At 45.0% G+C, this 18,836-nt stretch overlaps 1 protein-coding gene across 2 annotated transcripts in view; it reads left to right on the plus strand.

The window, feature by feature from the left end:
- The window catches only part of SCARB1 (scavenger receptor class B member 1), a 41,811-nt gene that overhangs the window by 7,370 nt on the left and 15,605 nt on the right, over positions 1-18,836 (plus strand). For both annotated transcript variants that reach the window (XM_075898479.2, XM_075898478.2), the window contains exons 2-7: positions 7,183-7,340; positions 9,457-9,598; positions 11,124-11,327; positions 12,094-12,189; positions 13,156-13,271; positions 16,734-16,900. In XM_075898479.2, coding sequence (XP_075754594.1) covers positions 7,183-7,340; positions 9,457-9,598; positions 11,124-11,327; positions 12,094-12,189; positions 13,156-13,271; positions 16,734-16,900 — 883 coding nt within the window. The remainder of the gene's footprint in view (positions 1-7,182; positions 7,341-9,456; positions 9,599-11,123; positions 11,328-12,093; positions 12,190-13,155; positions 13,272-16,733; positions 16,901-18,836) is intronic.

Below are 18,836 nucleotides of genomic sequence, written 5' to 3' on the forward strand. Positions count from 1 at the left end.
AAAATTAATGTCCCTGCAAAGGACATTATGCCACCAGACAAGTCATGTGGCCCAACATCTACAATGTCATATGATACTGATACTAGGTTTCACCATGAAGCATGAAAAAGCAGTACAAATATGTGGAAGGTCATCCTATTTTCCGGTATTCATGTGCTTCGTGACACTTCTTTAATCCTCATGATAGAACTGCGTATGAACTAAGCAAGACAATGCTCAGGGTTTTTAGGCAGGCCTTTTTTGGTTCATAAATCAATCTTTGCACTTTCATCACATGAGCCATTTAATCAGAAGTAAAACATCTTTGAGCCTCGTTTTTGGCGCACGCTCAGCGAAACTGCTGCAGTAAGTATCACTGGGTTAATAGAGATTGTTCTGTTATCTCCCTTCCTGTCCTCTGCTGCATTCTTGCAAAGACCTTCCAAACCCTTTCCCATCCTCAGTCTTCCCAATGAAGGAGCATCTCTGCTTCCATCCTTCTGACTGAGGACAGTCCTGGGCTAACTTTTAAAACGGTTTACTTCCCTAGTAGAGTGCCACACTCATTTCACTTTCTTCCCAGGGAGGAGCTTGCTGGCAGGGCTCTCCTTACCAAGTGCCTCTGAAAATTTGGGATACAACTGAGTTTTAATGTCCACTCACTTGCCTCTTCCCATCCCTGCTCTGTGTCCTCCGCAGAAGAACTAGTTAACTTTAAAGTTAAATTCTGCCAGACCTATTGGCAGAACTCAACCTGTGAAAGAACCACTGAAATGGTAATGAGGCCATTTAATGGGCATTTCACAGGCTATATCTCGGGTTGGCAGTTTCTGAGGTTACTGTTAGTCCACAGAACCTTAGTTTAAAATTTGATTTAGAAATCGTTAATGTGCTGCTCAAGATTATAAAATCACATTCTCTCTCCCCCCCCCCCCCCGCAAAAAAATTCTCTCCCAACTACCATCAGGCATAGAAGCACCAGTTTAATAGTATTGTATAGGGGCCCATCAACCCTAGGGATGGCCCTGCTTGCTGGCCTCAGCAGTGCCTTGCCGCAAATGCAGATCCTAACACTTATTCTAGGAAAAAAAGGTCTGTTTGGCTAGGGGGTATAATGTATTCAGGAGATGCTGTAGCTGGAAAAAAAATCTACTGAAGTACTCACTGCTTGCCTAAATCCGTTTAAACTAATTTCTTCATTACTGGACACATGCCGTATGATCTTCGGCCAGAGTTCTGCAGACAGCTTTTTGAAAGATGGGTGACCTTCTTTATTCCAGCACCCATGTTTTCTGTCACTTAGTCTCAGAGGAGTAGCCATATTAATATTTAACATATGAGTAGTCCTTTAGCACCTGAGAGACTAACAAATATATATAGTATCTATCACTAGTTCTGTAATCTCCCTTGTGCCATCTTTACCATGGTCTCCATGGCTCTGGCAAAGCTTAATACCAGCGTTAATGAATCATTACATAAACACTTTGCAATATCAGTTTCATGTGCTCCTGGGCTTTGTCTTGCTCAACTGCAGCATACAGTTATAAGGTCTCCAATCTCTTGCAGCTTCCATGATCCAAGACATTAAACACTGACTCTCAATCTTTTAGCTGTTTAATACATTATTTGAAAGCTTGTGTAATCCACGCACCTAATAGCCAACATGTCTTTGAGACGCCTATAGGGGAGGTAAGAGTGAGTTGTGTTGCTGGGCTGATTTTACAGACCCAACTCCAGAAGCTTCTGGGTGTGGCATGCTAGTCTGGGATCAGACTTCATCAGCAAGCAGGCAGGGCACATGCTTTTCTAAGGCCTGTGTGAGCTGGAAGAAGCTAAGCCAGGAACAGAGAACTGGCTACTGTTCCTCGTCCTGCAGCACTTTGCAGCAGGTAGTGATGTTGGTAACACTCCACTGGGGATCATGGGCAATGCTAATTAGAGCAAGGAGATCCTGGCAGGGAAATAACTTCTGTGGTGGTGTCTGCTTTAAATGCAGTTTTGATTTTAGCCAAACGGTTTAATTCACTTTCTCAGTCAGTGGGATCAGCTGCTCTGTAAATGTAGCAGTGGTGAAAGTAATTTCTATTTTGTTCTCAGTTTTTGTAATAGGATTTTCTTTAAGCCTGTTCACTTATGAGTTAACTGACTAGTTAATCAGTGAGCTGGCTGCCTAGCAGTGATCCACAGCAGAGGAAGAGTCTACCTGGACTCCAACTGAGGGTCCCTACAAGGAAATGGAGAGATGTTTCAGACTCAGTATATAGTGCAGATGTGATGGTCAGAGGCACATATTGAGACTTTGGTGAACTAAGCCTTTGGGACCTCCCAGTCTTATTGTGTTTATATGGCTTGCACTGTTCACACTTTACTTTTAGGTTTCTCTTATGCTTACTGTAACTGACACCATCATTTGGACCTAACAATGTCAGTTACAAGATGAAGAACACATTCCTGTTCATCCAGAAATATAATTTATGCCATGTGCCAATAGTGTGTCTGCTGTGTATATTGGACAAACGTCTCAGACACTTCGCCAAAGAATTAATGCCCACAAATCAGACTGTTTCACAAAGGAAAAATAGTTTCTTGTCATTTCAACCAGACTAGGCATTGTCTCAATAACCTCTCAAGAGACTTTAACACCAGACTACGAATGACACTTCTAAGGTTTCCCTTTGTAAAGTGACAAATTTATGCATGAATGGGCCTTAACAAAGATGCTAACTACTTTACCCATTACAAAGATAGCTTCCCCAATTATCACCCCAATATCATTCTCATAGAAACTAACTTCCCCCTCACCCTCCCTCTGTTCACATAAAACTGACAAATCAGATTTTAGATCACTTTTTTGATTGCATCCCTTTGGTATATATGGTCATGCCAATTTTCTTCCACAATTTGATCTGAGGAAGTGAGTCTGGCCCACAAAAGCTCATCACCTAAAACCATCTTGTTAGTCTTTAAAGTGCTGCATAGTCCTGTCTTCTGGTTCAATACTGGACTGTATGGTTCAAAACTGGACATCTGGCAACCCTGCTCACTGCTGTCTTTGATACCAGCTGACATGGTGGTTTTGCTGTATATGAGCAACAGTAGATTCTAGGACTTACTTTTAGACTGCCATACTAACAGTTAATTTACCACAAACTTTTGCAGGGAACAAAGAACTGGAAATCCCTGTTCTCAGCTCTGCTCTGTGGCTTCTGGCCTTCAAGTCACTAACCTGTAGTGTCCCTGTAGGGACAATAAGCTATCTACTTACTGCCTTGAGGTGTCTTGAGAGAGTGTCTGTAAATCATGAAATGTTATCTGTTGTATACAGGTGGGATATGGACAATGGGATCAAAGATGCAGAACAGAGGGAAGAACACAAGCTGGTGGGCAGGTGGATGACAGAATAGGGGATAAGATTCCAGGAATGAAAAGATGTTGCTTCTTATGTTCTGAACAAGTATTAGATATAAAAGCATGGGCTAGCAACCATTTATTTATTTATTTATTTATTTTATATATATCTGAGAAGAATCATGTGACCACAGGTATAGTGGGGAAATAAGTGAAGGTCCAAATTGAGTGAATCCTTTCTGTTCAGTTGCGTACCAGACGTTCGTTCTCTCTCTCTCTCTCTCCACGCTCAGGAGAGCATGGGGTGCTGTCTCTAGTACTGATGTTGTTACAGGTAACTCTGCATTATGCAGATTCTTCCAATCCCTCCAACTATAAAATCCAACGTGTCAAATGGGAACAGCCGTCCTCTTGATCTGAGTCTGGTGGAACTTTCAGAACAGCTGTGCTTTGACAGTCTGCCCCTTCAGAGGCCAATGGTAGTCCAAAGACCTGTGTCCCAAGCCTCTAAAATGAATCGAGTTACTCTAAGCCTTCCCCAGGCTACTGTGGCCAGCCTCATGCATGATGGTGTCCACAGTGAATGGTCATTGGTAGGACAAAACGGGGAGGGATCTTTAAAGCTGGTCACTTAGGATATGTCTAAATAGCAGTGTTTCAGAATTACTGACGTTATTCCAAAATAACATGGTCTGTCGTCAATAACTGCTTGCAGTGTAATGTTGAGCTGATGTTGAGTTAGAGGACTTCTTACTCCAACTGCTGTAACCCTCATTTTATGAGTACAGGAAGTCAAAGGAAGAGTGTTCTTCCTTCTGTGTAGACAGCACAAAAAGCTGAAAAGCTATTTTGACTTGAGATACTTCAGTTGCATAGCTTAAGTTGTATAGCTTATTTTGGCTTTAGCCTTGCTGTATAGATGTGCCCATATTGACTGTAAAATAATGCTGCTGCTGCTCTTAAATAACTCTGCAGATAGTCAGGGCATCCTAAATCCAATTTAGTAATGGACATTCTGTAAGACCCTTAATTGGATGCAGAGTTTTGAAACCCCTCATGTGGCTTTCCTTTTTGAAAACCAGACTTGTTATGGAACAAAACTGCACAAAGCCAGGGTAGATGCCAGAATTCCTTAACTGATTATTAACACAACTTTAATCTGGTTCCATATGTGTCTCGAGTTATTTAATCATTTGAATGGACTTTAAACTCCGTCATGAAGGAAGGAGGGAAATCTAACCATTGACGGTGTATCAAACAAAATATCGCATGATACACTTAATGTAAATCCCTCCAATTTGCTGAAAGGCAGCTTGTGGTTCCTGACCTCTCTGAAAGAGGTGTTCATCTTAATTGATTTGGTGAGCAAAATTCCATCCCCAGTCCCACTTGAGTTTGAGCATTGTGTTCCTTGATCTTGTAAACTTTCTGGGCTAAGGTGCTGTATCTTCATATGCATTTTAATGTAGACCTTGACCTAAAGCAAATCTCTCTCTCAAGACAACTTACCTGTCTCAGGGCTCTTGAGAGTTGTGTTTGTAAAATCTCTCATGAAAAGTCCTAGAAATAATTAAAATACCAAAATCTCCTAGCCTTAACAGAGGCATATTCAATCAAGCCAAGCCATCTTTCCCTTGTTCTTTCTCTGATCCTTTCTTCATTTAATGCATACTTATAAAGAGGCACCAGATGTTGAACATTCTTGCATGAGCCCACCTGGTACCTAGACATGATCCCCATTTCCCCCTTTGATGGGACTTAGGTTACAGTCAGAGTCTTTGGTCACAAGACTGTGTGGTGCAAGTACTTCTCCAATTAGAAGAGCTAAAAATCTTATTGCTTTCTTCAGCACTTCTGCTGTCTGAGTCACATTGCTCCCTTAATAGACCCTTCCTCTTCCTTTTTGAAGGGAGATTAGCTAGTTCTAGGACAAAGAAGCTGAGTCTTACATCTCCTGCAGTATCTTTTTTCTTTCTTTCTGCCATACTCAGCTTAGTGGCTTTAACACTTTGCAAAGAGGGGAAACTCTGAAGTTGATGCTCATTTCATGATGCTCTTGTGTCAATGGAACTTGACAGCTGTGGAACTGGAAACCACAAGCCATGTCATCTCTATACCAGATGAGTCTGACTGTCAACAAGCTGTAAGGATCTCTGTCCCCCTCAGAGTCCAGTGTCTTTTCTCAATACGGGAGGTGAAAATAGCCTTCATCTATGCAGGGAGGGCTCCCTGGAAATGTGTGGGACTCGTGTAGATTAGTCTGCAGGATGAAGGGCTTTATTACCTCTGCTTTCTTCCTGCCTTGCCTTCCAGTATCCTCCCCTCTTTCTTACTGCTTGAATACTGGCAGGTTAAAGGGAAGCATGTTGTGGCCATTTAAATTACTCTGCAGTTTACAGCAAAACTGCATCTCCTGTTGTCTGTGCCACCCATGTGCTTGCCTGACCACTCGGTTTGCTCCCAGTGCTCATGGTCTATGCTTTTAGTTCATATTCAGTCTCCCTCCCTCCTACCACAGCCACTTCTGCAAAGGTTTCCCAGTCCTCTCCAATCTGCTGCAGTAATCTGTGTTGTGACTCATCCCTTATGCACTTAAATGGCAAACTGTTCAAGGCAGAGTGCAGTTGGTGTGAGAAAATTAGTAAGAACAAGATTCTACCCTCCAGTGCTGACTTGTTCTAAGCCTCTGGCATGCCTGTGAAAAGATGTGCTAAGAACACTGGCTGAGTCAGCATGCTCTTGCTAAACAGCTGGAGACGCCAGCTTATTCTATCAAGAGCCCACTGTATCTGCATGCATTAGAAGTGGTGGTACAGTGAAAACTAGTTCAAATACATAAGTAGGCCCTCCTAGGACACAGGGGATGTTCCACTTTGCACTATAAAACAGGTTGTCTGCATTTCTTTAACCTGCTCTACTTGGTCTTGTTAATCAAGGCTAGTTCTCAGTAATGCAGGCCTGGGCAAGATATGGCCCGTGGGCTGGATTCGGCCTGCGGATGCTGCAGGGAGCCCCAGGCAGGCTCCCCACTTGACTTGCCCCACCAGCACGCTGCTCAAACATGGCTCTGGGGTGGCTTTTCTTTCAACTAAGTTCGGAGAGGAGGGGGAAAAGGTTTAGGAGTTGCTTCTGCCCCCAGCACAATCCCCTTGGCCAGTTTGTGGCCAGAAACTGGCCAATGGGAGCTGCCTGTTTTAATAACAGACAACCCAGAAGCACAAGGGGCTCCAGAGCACATGGCTGCAGCCAATGTGAGGGCAGGGCATGCAGGGAGGCTGTGGATCCACTGCTGGCTGGTAAGTCTCCTGGCAGAGCCTGTCTCTGGCATCCCAGTCCTCCCTTCCCCAATACTCTGCCCTAGCTCACAACCCAAATCCCTGCACCCCCTTCTATACACCAATTCCCTGCCCTAGATCCCATCCAACCCCCTGCACCCAAGGTCAGTGCCCCAGGTCAACTGCCTCCTTCACCCAAACATGCTCGCAACCTCCGTCCCAGACCCTGCACCTCCTCCATTAATATGGAAGAGTGTAGCCCTCAAACACTCTCCAAATTCTTGGAATGGCTCCCCATCAATGATTGCCCACTCTAGCACTAATGGAATTCATCAAAAGGCCAATTCACAAGAGGCTCTAACTGTGCAAAAAAAAACCCCAGCCTATCAAGAGCCTTTTTCTAACTTAATCCTTAATATGACAAAGCTAAAGACCTCTGTTTTGTACACTTTAAAAGCTGCTTCATAAGAAACATGTTGTATCATTCATTGATGGTAAGGTCCCCTTCCCCCTCCCCCCACTATGTGGGGAGGAGGCAAGTGTAATGAAGCCTAGCCCAAGCATCTGCTTTTTCTTGCAGAACGTGAGGATCGATCCGAATAGCATCTCCTTCAGGATGTGGAAAGATATTCCTGTTCCCTTTTATCTATCAGCCTACTTCTTTGAGATAATGAATCCAGAAGAGATTCGTATGGGAGCCAAGCCAGTGGTGAATCAACGTGGCCCTTATGTTTACAGGTCTAGTATTGTTGTTGGCATAATAACCTGCATACACACTGAGCAGAATTGTAGGGGTCACTGTTCCGTGCTTATTCCTGGAGTTCTGCTCTAATGCGGTGAAGGCTTATGTGGGTCCTTCCCTGCAGATCTGGGGAAAGGAAGAATAGCCCATGCTAGGGCTTCTGATCCCAGACCAGGCAAGACTAGGAATAATTTTTAAGTCTTCATTAGATCCTCCAGCTTCTGGCTAGGTCAGTCAAACCAAGCTTGCTCAGGTGATCAAGGTTGTAAGCAGGATGGAGCAAACAAAGGTGCAGGTCCAGATAGGAGGCATAGGAAAAAAATGCAGAGTAAAAACTGAGGCTGAAAACACTACTCATTTTGTGTTTAAAAAAAACAAACTCCAGCTGTAATATTTCAAACCAATATTTTTGGTTACCAAATTGAGGGGCATCCCATCTAGGAACACATTTAATGAGCCTGACTTTCAGAAAGTATGGAGCACTTGTCCCCTCCAAAATCAGGCCTTTTAAAGGGAACAGAAGTGTTAAGGGGATATAGGCAAAAATGAATAACCCTTCAGAAAATCTTGGCTTCAGTGCATTTTAACTCATTAGACCATATGTTCTCCATTTATAACTACAATCTTATCAGAGATCGGTGGCACAAACTTGTACCCAAAGTCAATTCAGTATGTGTTGAAAGCGTTTATGAACAGATTAGTACCCTTTATCTAAAAGCATCTCTTTGATTGGGTAGGATTTGGGATCCTGACTGTACACCAGTCTAGTTGCCATCAGAACTGGCAAGTCAGCATTCTGCTAAAGCCATGTTGACTTCCTGTAGGTTGAGACACCTTAACATGCTTTCGGTTTTGAATGGGTTTATTATTACGAGTCTCCAAAATAAAGGCAAAGCAGCTTAATATAAATGTCTGCTTCCTAGCTGCTTAAGATTACTTAAAGCAAACAGACTCTTGTCTTTCCTCTGCTGTAATTATTGGGCCTCTGCTCTTACCTGACCCAAACAATACAAGGCTTTATGTTGGGCTGCCACTGATTCAAAGCTGTGTAATTGGGCAGTTCTCCAGAATTCCACAATGTGCACACTTTGTTATCCAAAGGGAAAACGTCAAGCTTGGCTGAGCAATCCAATGCACTGTACTTGACACAAGTCTTGAATCTCCAGTTGTACCTTAAATCAGCATGGGTGCGCTACCAGCTGTATGTACTAGATGTTTTGGTATCTGCCTTGGAGGTAAAGACAAACTCTTGCCTATGGTCTGATCTTCATTGGGCTCCCCAGTAAGTAGGGTTGTGCATTCCTGCCTTGTGATCTATTGAATTTTTACGAACTAATAGCAGATGAAGTGCTAAGCTCTCTTCCAAGATTGGGTGGGTGGGAGCAAAATATTCAAGTCACTCAATCAAATACAAGCTGCTGGCTTGCCAGCAGGTTTGGAAGGTAGGTAGACTCTAATAGTAAATAGTGGCTGCAATTGGGGGGGGGGTTCCAGTAGCTATCTTCAGACATCTTTGGGAAACACCAGTACTCTGTTGATCCTTCCTTGAGCTTGCAGTTTGCTAGCTACAGAATCTCTCAACTAGCAAAGAGTGTTAAATAAGAAGCCAGGCACTCTGCTTTTGGTCTCATGTTAGCCTGACTTTTTTATTTTTTGTTCTCCGAGTGACTTCCTGCCCTCAAGTTTCATTTCAGGTTTGCTTCTCTGCTGTATCCCTGGCCTTCTGCCCTCTGCTTCTCACTCTTCTGCACAGAATCGTACTACTGCTCTCTAAGATTACACAAACAGGAGCAGAAATGGCCAGTTAAAATGGCTGTGTGCCTACCACAAGCCCCTTCCCAGACTCTCCGTTTTAAAGCCAAATCTCTTTAAATAGCTCTTAATATAAAGCATTGTGAAGTGCCACTTAAACACCTACTCTTGCAGAAAAGAATCTGAGCAACTTCAGCAATGGAGTTAACAAAGCCAGAATTGAAGAGGCACTGGTAATGTACTAGTGAAACCTTAGCAAGCTGTGGGAGGTTTCCCAGACTGGTGCAGCATGGAAGTTGGAGGCATGTTATTTGGAGTGGCTGAGAAAGTGACTTATCCCTGGTCTTGTCTTTTTTTAAGAGAGCACAGGTATAAAACCAATATAACCTTCCATGACAACGGTACAGTTTCCTTCCTGGAATACCGGAGATTTTTCTTCCGTCCAGACCTGTCTGACGGGAAGGAAGAGGATTACGTTGTGGTGCCAAACATCCTTGTTATGGTAAGGCTGCTTTAAACTGCAGAGGGGGATTGGTTACCCTTGTATCAGCAGGTTCTGGGGGAGCTACCTTGCTGTAGTGCCCTCTATGGAAGTATACAGCCTTTGCAAGGCAGGCTGGCGCATGAATCCAGGACCAGCTGCATAGGTCTGCTGTGTCCTACAAGATATGAAGAACTTTTCTTTTTGGGGGTCTTTTGATAGCTTTGAGCAGTTTTAATTGCTAGTCTTGGGTAAGCAGGAGGGGTGAGTCTGCAAAGTGTGGGCTCCATACAAGTAGGAAGGTATTCTGTCAAGATGCAGGGGCCAGCAATTAAACGCAAAATTGAGCAATCAGGCTCAGAAAATATTGGTTGGTCATCCCTACTTCCAAAATTTGGGATTGGAGGACGGGAGGAAGTTAATTCACTCCTGCAAAAGGGCAGATGTTTAGGGGACTCAGAAATTGCCTTAAAGAGGGGAGTAGTGACAAGTAAATGAGGGATAGCCTATGAAACCTCCCTATGGTGTTGCAGCTACAGCTGAGATGGGAGTGGGGAGAAGAATCATGTCTCTTTAGCAAAGCTCTTAGACAGCACAAGGATGTAGAGGAAGCATCACCTTTAGCTCTTTGAGCTGTCTCTGGTAGAGCTGGACCTTGTCAGAGGACTTCTAAAAGTAGCTTGGGTTGTGATAATCCATAACCAAAATCTTTCCAGGGAATTACTGTGGGAGGTGCGGAACATTGACCGTAGGTCTCTAGCCTTAGTTCAGCTGGGCTGAACTTTGTTTGTGACACAATGTAAAACCAGGTGTCTCACAGGATTTGAATGAGAATTAAGCAGAAAATATTGCTGCGTATCCTGTGCATGTACTGGGCAGAGCTGGATTATGAAAGGGGCCTTTGGGGTTATAGCCTAAAGCCATGTGTTAAGAGGACCTTGGAATGCAGCCCCAAAAGCCTATGTGCTGCATTCCTGGGTGGCTGTTTGATTTGGGGGGGAAGGGTGGCTCTGCATGCAGCTGTTCCCCTTCTAGCATGGAGCCATGTTTCCTTGTACTTGCCTACTGTCTTTCCCCAGCTGCTCCCATTGGCTGGAAATTGCAGCCAATGGGAGCGACTAGGGGCAGTACCTGTAAACACAGGTTGGCACAGAACCACCTGGCTCTACCACCCTTCACCATACAGGAGCTGTGCCAAGTAAGAGCCCAAATCCCTTGCCCCTTCTGCACCCACCCTTCATCAAACTCGGCATGGGAAGCCTACTTCTGCACCCCTCATCTTTGGTCCTACCTCAAAACCTAGGGGACCCCATAAATGCTACTAGCCTTGGGTCCTCAATTAACCTGGCCCTGGGAGTGGGAGGTAACTGCAAAAAGCTCAAGTTGAGGGGGGAGGGAACTTCTGTGGCTTGAGGAATCCCTCCTGGAGCTTCAGTCTAGTTGGCTGAACCATGGAGCTGAAACAAGCATTCCCTGTTACTTGGACAGGTCTCATTCACTTCCTGTACCAGATGACATCCTCTTACTCCATCTTCCTCTATCCTAGGGGGCAGCCATTATGCTGGAGAAGCTACCACACTTTCTGAAGGTGTTAATAAGCGGCGCACTAGCTGGCCTGGGGCAGGGAGCTTTCATGAACCGAACAGTGGGAGAGATTATGTGGGGCTATGATGACCCACTTATCGATGTGCTGAACAACTATGTGCCTGGCTTGATCCCTTTCAAGGGGAAGTTCGGCTTATTTATGGATGTAAGTAAAGCTGTGCCTGGTAACGTTGAAACCAACTCCTAGGCTATCTTTCTGCCAATATTGCTCTCTGCAGGTAAACGTAGCACCCCAGGCTCTGTATGGCACAGTTGCTTGGAACAGGTGGGGTAAGGATCACTGTGTTTTCCTTGGAATGCATTGACATGGCAGCTCATTTAGCTTTCCAGTGCTCCTAGCTGTGCTCTCTACGCCCTGAGTATGAGGTACAGTTTTTTATCAAGGTTGTACAGGAAATCTGTATCAAGATGGGGGATAAGACCCTGGTGTTCCCTGTCTCAAAACAGTAGGCAATACTGCCCCAGTAGGGCAAGAACAGAGTATGCCCCCTAAGCACACAACAGAAAGGTGTTGAAGAGTAAATGGGTTAATAACTTGAGTCTACAGAACGAAGCTTGTGGGGCAGCAATACAGGTCTGCTGATGGGTGCGTGGGAAGGGCGACTGCTCTGGGGCCCAGCAGTTCAAAAGGGTCTGGGGACTCCCAACCACAACTGCCACTTCTGTGGCAGTGGCTGGAGTCTTGCACAGTTAGCCCTCTATGCTGTCCAGAACTCGGGGAAGGAGAGGTGCAGTGCTTGACCTTTCCCCTTCCATCTGAGGCATGGGCCCTTCTGGGAGCACCAAGCTGCCTCTCCCCTTGCCCAGAATGCTGGACTGTCTGTTGGCTCACCAGTAGCAGTGCAGCCACTTTCTGACCTCTTACTGCCTATGATGGGTTTGGGGAACTTACTCTTTTCTCTTTTGTGCAGTTTAACAACTCAAATACAGGACTGTTCACGGTGTATACAGGGGCCACAGACATCAATAAAATCCACATAGTGGATACATGGAATGGATTAAAAAAGGTAAAAGTACCTTTGCTTTTTAGACACTCTTTCTAAAGACCTCTTTGGTTAGCTAATAATGTTAGACAAAGTTCTCAACTTTGTGGCCAACCAGCACTCTTTCTCTCCCTTCCCCCCCAGCTAAAACGGTGCTGCTTGCAATTCAAAGTGTGTGGCTTTTTTTGTTTGTTTTGTTTGTTGTTTTAAGACTTGTAACCAAGCTGGAAAGTTGGTGCTTGGAAAACGTAACTTAAATATTAGTTTCCTGTGAATAAACACACTGAAAATCAATGCAGTAACAACAAATGTTCTCAGGCTTTTTCAAACTTGGATTGTTTTGGCAGTGATGCATCTGAAAGTGGAAAACCTGTCCAGAGGCCTCTGGATTGCACTAGACTCTAATAGCCAATTTTAGCAGCCCCCAATAAAGGTTTTTGTAGAAGTAATTAAAAGCCTTCTTTTCCCAGATAGCAATGCTAGCCTGGCTTTTGAGTCCCTTAAATCTAGTTTGTCCTCTAGTTTGTCATGAAGTGCTAGTATTTGTTTGGACTGTCTGCAAACATAAGTCATCTGATAGAAATTCACAGTTTAGAGGGTTGAGTGGGATTTTCAAACAGATGGCATTGCCTGCATTGGAATCCTTTAAAACTATTTTCTTTCCTTTGATGGCACTCCAGAGAGGCTCTTGCTAGAACAAGCAAGAGGTGACACATTATTTGAAGTCTACTTCCACTAGTTATTGGATGGGAGACAAGGTTTATATGGCAGCCTCTTCAAAGGGTCTTTCTAGTTTGAGCTCTCTAGACTCCTACTTGGTGAACAGCCAAGCAGAAGTTGAGATAAGAACTGGTAGACTTTGGCATGGAGGATGAGGAACAAGCAAACCGCTTCAGGCGAAAATGTAGAAGAAGCTGTTGGGCAACTATATAAATAGCCAAACAACTCCTCTATCTGGCTTTTAAATCCCTCTTGCAACTTTTCTTGCAGGTGAATTATTGGCGATCCAATGAGTGTAATATGATCAATGGGACTTCTGGAGAGATGTGGCCTCCTTTCATGACTCCTTCCTCTTCTCTAGAATTTTATAGCCCTGATGCCTGCCGGTAAGATTCTTAAACTTTGTTTTCTACACTGTATCTGCCTGTCTATTCATGTGACTGGAAGTCCAGATCCTTCAGTTCCAGGATACAATGTGTGTGTGGAAGATATGGGTGATCCTGTTTAGTTAGCTGACTATCTTCATTACAACTCACCTACCCTCAAATTCTGACCTGCAGACCTAAACAGTCTAGTTTTTCTGGCCAGGTCTTACCATCAAAGGATATGCTGTTCTCAGTAAATGAGTTTGCACTTGCTTACTGCCTCTTCAATCAAAGGTGAGCAGATATTGGCCTCCCCAAAGGGGGTGGGGAAAGGATCTGGAAATTGTGCATGTCAGAATCAAGGCTTCCTAAGTCCATCCCTTGTGGTATACAGGCTAACATTCAATCAAATGTTACAGAATCCCTGTGTTCAAAGACTCAAACAACCTAGAAGATGCAGATGTAGCTAATCCAATGGCTGCAAGCTGAAGCTAGATAAACTCAGTTTGGGAATAAGGTGCAAACTTTAAACAGGGTTCTCAACCCTTACAGCCTTTTCATAAAGGTGGTTGTGGCTTCTCTGACTGGAAACTTTTTAAAAACCAAAACTGGGTGTTTTTCTCTTTACTCAATTTCAAACTGGGGTGAATACAGGGAAGGCCTATGCCTGGTGTAAGGCAGGAGATCTGGTCACTGACTTCTGGTTTCAGTGTCTATGAACTCTAGGACCATGAATTACAGAAGGAACATGATATATAAGAAGTATTCTATCTTTCTAACCAGCTCAAATACTCTTAACTTCTGCCTTTGAATTGTTTCATGTATGTAAAGGGTTTCCAGCATGTTCTTTTGGGTATTACTGTAGTGACCTTTATTGTGAACAGTACTTGGAATAACATAATATAGTAATGCCTATGGACTCTGTGAAATCTGCTGAAAATCAAGGAGACTACTTCCATAGCAGTAGAGGTTACAGCTATTGGTATAAAATAAAGGATTTGTAACATGCATTGCCTGCATTGTTGGGGCAGAGGAGTGTGTTTTCTCCCCCCCCCCCCCACCCCCCCAGAAACTGCAATATGAATGACCCATGCTATGTGAAACATTAAGGACTCTCTGGCAGCAAACAGAATTGACTGTTTAGGTTTTTAACTTTCCTCAAATATCAGGTCAACGAGTTAACTAAGCCAAAGGCCAGTGCTGTCCCGAGGCAACCCACCACCCCATTTCTTCTCCAGCCCCGTTCCACTCCTCCAAGCAAGACCAGCCAGGAATTACAAGGGACTGGGGCACTCTGCTTCCTGCTTCCAGTGCAGCAGGCTAGCAGAGGGTGACAAAGAGGGAGCAGGCTTCCAGGTCACTCTGGTTCCCACTGCTATGGTGAGTGCAGGAGGGAGAGGACGGTTCCTACTGCCACCCCATGGCAGGCTTTCCAGGTTTCCTTGGGCCCCATCCATAGGCTGGTTGAGGTCTGAGTGGGATGGCTCTGACAGACTGCACAGTTTCTTCTGTAAGACTGTATTAAGCAATACCAGGAGAACCTAGTGCGAAGGACACAAGGTTGGGCACCTGAGTGAGTAAGAGTTCCAAGACTTGGCTTGTAGGAATGAGCAAGGATAATCTTATGGTCGTTATCATTCTCTAACACCACAGTCCTCTTCTAAGGATGAGCAATATCCTGCAGGCTAAAGTAGCTGTCTGTTTCTCTTGGGACTCTAGACTCTGCAGCAACCATTCATCACCAGTGCTCCCTCTAATCTTTTCCATCCATGTATGGAATACATTTTGTTAGGTGCACTGACCTGTGCAGATGTGCACCACCAGTAGAAACATGTGCTATGGGCGTTTGGCCAATCAGCTGGTAACACCTGAATCTCTCTTGGTGGCTGCCCAAGTGCTCAGCTTACTGGGAACACTGTTCCCCACTTCCAAATAGCTGGATCTCTCCGCATATGGGAGCGTGTATAATCTAGAGTTAGCCTGGTCATGGTGCTGTCAGACTCAGTGAGGAAATGACATTGGTCACTTCCCCTGCAGTCCTATGGTCTTGTTCTGATGGCTTTACAAATCAAAATTAACACCGTGCCTAAGTAGAATGTCTCCTAGTGCACAGCAGGGTATTCATGAACCTTGCGGGCTGTGGTCTATGGGGACCACTTTCCTTTTTCTGCCGGAGGAAAAAGCCTGGCTACCTAGAAAAGGAGAATGCAGGGTTAAGTACCTCCTGACCTGGGGACTGGCGATGACGTGTCTGGTTCTGGAACAGCAGTACTCTGAGCAGGAGAGGAGGATTCTAACCCCTAGGAACATATGGGAAACTACATCTGACGAAGTGGGTCTTTGCCCACGAAAGCTTATGCTCCAACACTTCAGTTAGTCTATAAGGTGCCACAGGACTCCTCGCCGCTTTTGCAGATTCAGACTAACACGGCTACCCCTCTTGATACATGAGGAAAGGCCTGGAATCTCTTCCATCCTGTTCACTTCCATTAAGTGCAGCAATGTGTGTTGCCTGATTCCCCTCTTACTGGAGTGCCCCATAGACTGTTTGTGCCACTGCTTAGGATCCCTTACAGCAGGGTTTCCTGAAGTTGTGCTCTGTGCAGTGGGTCTATGGTCTCAACAGGAAAATGACAGTTGTACGACCGTTACTTTGTTGCTAATTTTCTCTGTTTTTCTTGGAGAAAAATAAGACCTAAAAATAGAATTTCAAAACGGTCTATTTGGGTATTTATTGAATTAAATACCCAGAAGAGTCTCGATTATCCGACCGAAACAGGACCAAAGGATGGTTGGATAATATCGAAAATACCTTGCAGGGGTCCAAGGTATTTTCCCTGTCAGCTGCCACTCTGCAGATGCTCAGCTGTTTCATTGGGAGCCACACTGCCCCCGACCTCCTTGATCTCTCCCGACCAGCTGTGGGGTAGCACGACTCCTAGGAAAGATAGGGGAGGCTGGGGGCAGCAGGCTAGCCGGGGGCAGTGCGCTTGGCCAGAAGGGATAGGGGAGATCGGGGCACCCCATGACCTTCAGGGGGTGGGTGCAGCTGGGCTCTGGCATCCTGCTGCATGGCCCTGCTCCCTCTTCCCTCTTATCTTACCATCTTTGTCTCTACACTACCCAGTGCCTTCCCTTCTGCGCTCTGTTCTGCCAGCTCTGCTGCCCAATTGCCTTGGGTGGCCACAGGCAGGTCAGATAATCGATACTCTACTGTATCACTATTTAAAGGGCTATACCAAGCTTAGGATCCCGTAGGGGCACCACAGCTGAAAGTTTGGGAAACCCTGCCTTAGGAGAATATCCCCCCCTTTTACAGTGGGGCATTCCTCTGAGAGCCTTCTCTTAAGTATAAGACTAAACAAGGTAGAGCCAATAAAGCCCATCAGAGGCTAGTGACACCAACCAGTAGCTCACCCAATATCCGTTAGTCATCCATAAGTCGCTGTTTCCTTCCCTCTAATTTGTCACTAATTCCTCTAGATCCATGAAGCTGGTGTATGAGCAGTCAGGAGTGTTTAAAGGGGTGCCAACCTATCGATTTGTGGCTCCGAAGACTTTATTTGCTAATGGCACAGACTATCCACCAAATGAAGGCTTCTGCCCTTGCAGGGAATCTGGAATCCAGAATGTCAGCACCTGTAGAATGAGTGAGTCTTGTATGTCGGTGTGTCTCCAATAGTGGTGGGAGACAGTGTTCTGCAATACGGTCTATTCCCTTCCCATTGGGGAGAATGCTCCTTAGACAGGGCTAACCTCAAGCCATAACCAATTATGCTTCTATAGCTCCCTTCAGGCAAATCTTTGATCTTGCTGCTGCTTGTTCCAGTGGTTTTCAAACTTTCTCATGACCCTCCTGAAGAAAATTGATGTTCATGACTCAACATAACTTGACTAGCATGCAGGCTGCAGGGCAGGACTGAGGATGAGTTTTGGGCTATAGGAGGGAGCTCTGGTGAGGTGGTGGGGATCAGGACTGGGACAGGAGGGGGCTTATTTGAGTTGCACCTGGTCAGCAGTGCAGCAGGGGTGCTAAGTTGGGCTGGCACCACCGACCATGTTGCACCCCAGAAGCAGCCACAAGCAGGTTCCCAGCTAATAGGAATGCGGTGCTAGAATTCAGGGCAGGGGCAGTGTGTGGAACCTGTGCCCTCTACCTGCCTTTCTAGGAGCTGGACCTTTTGCTGGCCACTTCTGGGGCATAGCACAGTCTGTGGTGCCAGGACAGGCAGGTACCTGCCGTAGCACCTTTGCTAATTACCCTGCAGCAATGAGACCAGTGTCTGACATTGTGACCCAGTAATGAGTTGTGCCCTTAGCTTGGAAACCACTGGCTTGAGCAGCGCAACTAATTAGTTACAAATGTCAACATGCTTGAGGCATTATGACACTGGTGGTTTTACCCATGCAAATCAGGTAAGGTATAAGGAGGCAGAGAAGAGGGAAGCTTAAAGCAAGCAAATCAAGAACTGCTTTTAGGAGACTGTCACTCTAGAATTACCACATTGAGATTTACAGAACTTCATTTGAAAATAGGTGGCAAAATATTTGGGCTATTTTTGCTGTCATCAGTTGTGCCATTGCTCTACTAACTTACAAAATGGATAGAATTCGAATTCTATGGCTTTTTTTAACTGCACCTTGTTCTAGGCTGTTGCCTTGAGTAAGGTAGTGATAAGCTCAAGGAATATATGCAACAGTTAAATTGAGATGTACACAGCTCCTCAAAAGTTGTACAGTGACCTTTAGACACACCACTTCTGGCAGCCCATGCAATCTGTCTTTAAAATGGCTAATATGTGGATCATAGCAATCCAGTGACTGTTGCCCTCTAGAACCAAGCCATTTACTCTTGGCTTGTGCAGTGTACAGAGATGGCTTGGGTTCATAGGATACAATGAAGGACTTTTGTCTAGCCTGAGTATTTCCAGAGGATTAGTAATTAGGATAAGACCTAAATCCTGCAGAAAAATTTTAAATTACTTTCAAGTTGTAAATCTGTAACCTCTCAGGGAGGTGAAATAGCGAAACACAATTGTGAAGAGATACATGCTAGTGGATGGCTAATGGTAAGCATAACATAAGCCTTGTGCTTACCAAATTAACCCTTGACAGTTAAACCTGCCTGAAGTCAGCCACACGGGGCTGCAGCAGCCCTGGCAACAGAGGGGCTGGTGGGCTGAACCTCATAGCCATGATGGGACTTAACTGTTTTGACTCTGCTCCTGCTAATTGGCTACACACTGAGTTGGTTAACTGTGCTAGAGCTATGAAAACAATCACTAGCTGGGAGTATACAAGTACCCAAGGATGTGATGGAGCTGAAGTGAAGCCAATATCACTCATTGAGCTGTTACTCTGGGAACAGATGGTCTTAAAACGTTAAATCTCCTCCTGTGAAGGCTCTGGTTTCAGTCTCCCAAGGCATAAGGACCCGGATGAGTGAGTTATAAAATCAGCATGGACAGTGAGAGGTAATTAGATTAAGCTGCAGCACTGAAAAAGTAGGTTAAGTATTAAGAAACTTGTAAGCTTTACTAATCAGAGGAATAAGCCTTCAGGAGGTATGGAAATCTTCCTTCATGC

Source organism: Pelodiscus sinensis, chromosome Z (genome assembly GCF_052426305.1).
Source record: "Pelodiscus sinensis isolate ZL-2025 chromosome Z, ASM5242630v1, whole genome shotgun sequence".
In the NCBI taxonomy this organism is placed as follows: Eukaryota; Metazoa; Chordata; order Testudines; family Trionychidae; genus Pelodiscus; species Pelodiscus sinensis.